Source organism: Nematolebias whitei, chromosome 14 (genome assembly GCF_014905685.2).
Source record: "Nematolebias whitei isolate Nwh7 chromosome 14, NemWhi1, whole genome shotgun sequence".
NCBI classification, from domain to species: Eukaryota; Metazoa; Chordata; class Actinopteri; order Cyprinodontiformes; family Rivulidae; genus Nematolebias; species Nematolebias whitei.
In genome coordinates, this window is record NC_056511.1 from 852643 (window position 1) to 855241 (window position 2599).

At 45.4% G+C, this 2599-nt stretch overlaps 1 protein-coding gene across 1 annotated transcript in view; it reads left to right on the plus strand.

Annotated features, from left to right (window-relative positions):
- Positions 1–604: 604 nt before the first annotated feature.
- The window catches only part of adamts2a (ADAM metallopeptidase with thrombospondin type 1 motif, 2a), a 103448-nt gene continuing 101453 nt past the window's right edge, over positions 605–2599 (plus strand). Inside the window, exons 1-2 of the mRNA XM_037688179.1 lie at positions 605–692; positions 892–968. Of these exons, the coding sequence (XP_037544107.1) occupies positions 605–692; positions 892–968 (165 nt within the window). The remainder of the gene's footprint in view (positions 693–891; positions 969–2599) is intronic.

The following is a 2599-nucleotide window of genomic DNA, read 5'->3' on the forward strand; positions in this document are numbered from 1 at the left end:
CTGTATTTAGTCTTCTCAGCACTGAGTTTATTTTGAAGATAAGTGGAAGTGAAGTTCAGTAAAGTTTAATCTTCCCATGATGCATTTCAAAATATTTCAAGTAGAACCATTATGCATCAGGATACATAAAACCTTGGTTTTATTGCTAACATTTTTTTTATAAAACAGACTTTGCCAGACTGTTTTAAACTGTTCAGAAAAGAAACACGGGCTTTTAATCTGAAACTGAAGTTCAGTCTGACGGTGTTTGCAAGTGTTCTCCAGCAGGTGGCAGTGTTAGATAGAAACACACAGATATGACTTCCACAAACTTTAGACATGTTTCTGCTTAAACTCCAAGCTTTGTTCTGGATCAGTTGGTTCTGCTAAACCTCAGGAGTTAGGGACACAACACACACACACACAGAGACACACACACAGACACACACACACACACACAGACACACACACAAAGAGACACAACACAGAAACACAGACACACACAGACAGTCAGAGGGAGGAGATAATAACAGAGTTTAGGAGCTTCAGCTTTGCAGATCTCAGTCAGTCTGAGTTTGTTTGTCTCAGAGGACGTCTCCCTGTCTCTGTCTGTCCCTCTCTCAGCATGGACAGTCCTCTTTATGGATTACTGATGATGATCTTCCTGCTGCAGGTCGATAGTCTTCTCTTGGCCAACATCCACCGTGACTCAGGTCAGATTTACTGATTGTGCTGCTGTCATTCCTGCAGAGCTTCTTCTTCTGTGGTGGTTCAGTCCTACAGAATCTGACCTTTGACCTCTGACCTCAAAGCTCAAACAAAAGTGAATTTAGAACAATCTAGTTTGTTAGTTCTCTGTGTGTCTAGTCAGGAGGTCCTCCTAACACTTTTGGGTCCTCCTGACTCCTTCAGGTCCTCCTGACTCCTTCAGGTTCTTAGATGACCTGAAGGAGTCAGGAGGACCTGAAGGTGTCAAGGAAGACCTGAAGGTGTCAAGGAAGACCTGAAAGTGTCAAGAGGATCTGAAGAACTCAAGATGAGCTGAAGTAGTCAGGAGGATTAAAGGATTCAGGAGGACCTGAAGGATACAAGATGACCTGAAGGAGTCAGGAGGAACTGAAGGAGTCAGGAGGACCTGAAGGATGCAAGATGACCTGAAGGAGTCAGGATGACCTGAAGGAGTCAGGGGGACTTAAAGGAGTCAGTATGACCTGAAGGAGTCAGGAGGACCTAAAGGAGTCAGAAGAACCTAAAGGAGTCAAGATTACCTGAAGGATGCAAGATGACCTGAAGGAGTCAGAAGAACCTAAAGGACTCAAGATTACCTGAAGGATGCAAGATGACCTGAAGGAGTCAGGATGACCTGAAGGAGTCAGAAGAACCTAAAGGACTCAAGATTACCTGAAGGATTCAGAAGGACCTGAAGGAGTCAAGATGACCTGAAGGAGTCAGGAGGACCTGAAGCAGTCAGGATGACCTGAAGGAGTCAGAAGAACCTAAAGGACTCAAGATTACCTGAAGGATTCAGAAGGACCTGAAGGAGTCAAGATGACCTGAAGGAGGCAGGAGGACCTGAAGCAGTCAGGATGACCTGAAGGAGTCAGGAGGACCTGAAGGAGTCAGGAGAACATGAAAGTGTCAAGAGGACCTGGCAGAGTCAGGTGGACATGAAAGTGTCAGGAGGACCTGAAGGAGTCAGGAGGGCCTGAATTAGTGTAGAAGGACCTTAAGGAATCAGGAAGGATCAGAAGTAGTCGAGAAGAACCTGAAGGAGTCAAGATGACCGGAAGGAGCCAGGATGACATGAAGGAGTCAAGATGACCTGAAGAAGTCAGGAGGACTTGAAGCAGTCAGGAGGACCTAAAGGAGTCAGGAGGACTTGAAGGAGTCAATATGACCTGAAGGAGTCAGGAGGACCTGAAGTAGTTAAGATGACCTGAAGGATTCAGGAGGACCTGAAGGAGTCAGGAGAACCTGAAAGTGTCAAGAGGACCTGAAGGAATTAGATGGACCTGAAGGAGTCAAGATGACCTGAAGGAGTCAGGAGGACCTGAAGGAGTCAAGATAACCTGAAGGAGTCAGGAGGACCTGAAGGAGTCAAGATGACCTGAAGGAGTCAGGAGATCCTGAAAGTCTCAGGATGACTTTAAGGAGTCAGGAGGACCTTTAGGAGTCAGGATGGCCTGAAGGAGTCGGGGAGGAGCTGAAGGAGTCATGGAGGACCATGGAGGATTCACCAGGAGACCCCGCACTCCTTCAGGTCCTTTTTTCATTCAACCTTTATTTAGACAGGTAAATCCCATTGAGCCTCTCTTGTAAATGAGTCCTCGAGGCTCAATGGGATTTACCTGTCTAAATTAAGGTTGAATGAAAAAGGACCTGAAGAAGTGTGAGGTCTCCTGGTGAATCCCAAAGTGTTTTAGACACAAACATCAAACTCAGTGCAGATCTCAGGGATGTGTGAAGGTTTGAGAAAAATTGCCTAAAAATACTGAGATGTCATTCAAACCCAAAACCAAAGACACCAAAATGTTGCCTTGAATCCAAAACAACCAATAAAAGATGAAACAAACTTCATGTGACGTGGATCTAAAACAGCGTGATGCCAAATTCTCTCAAA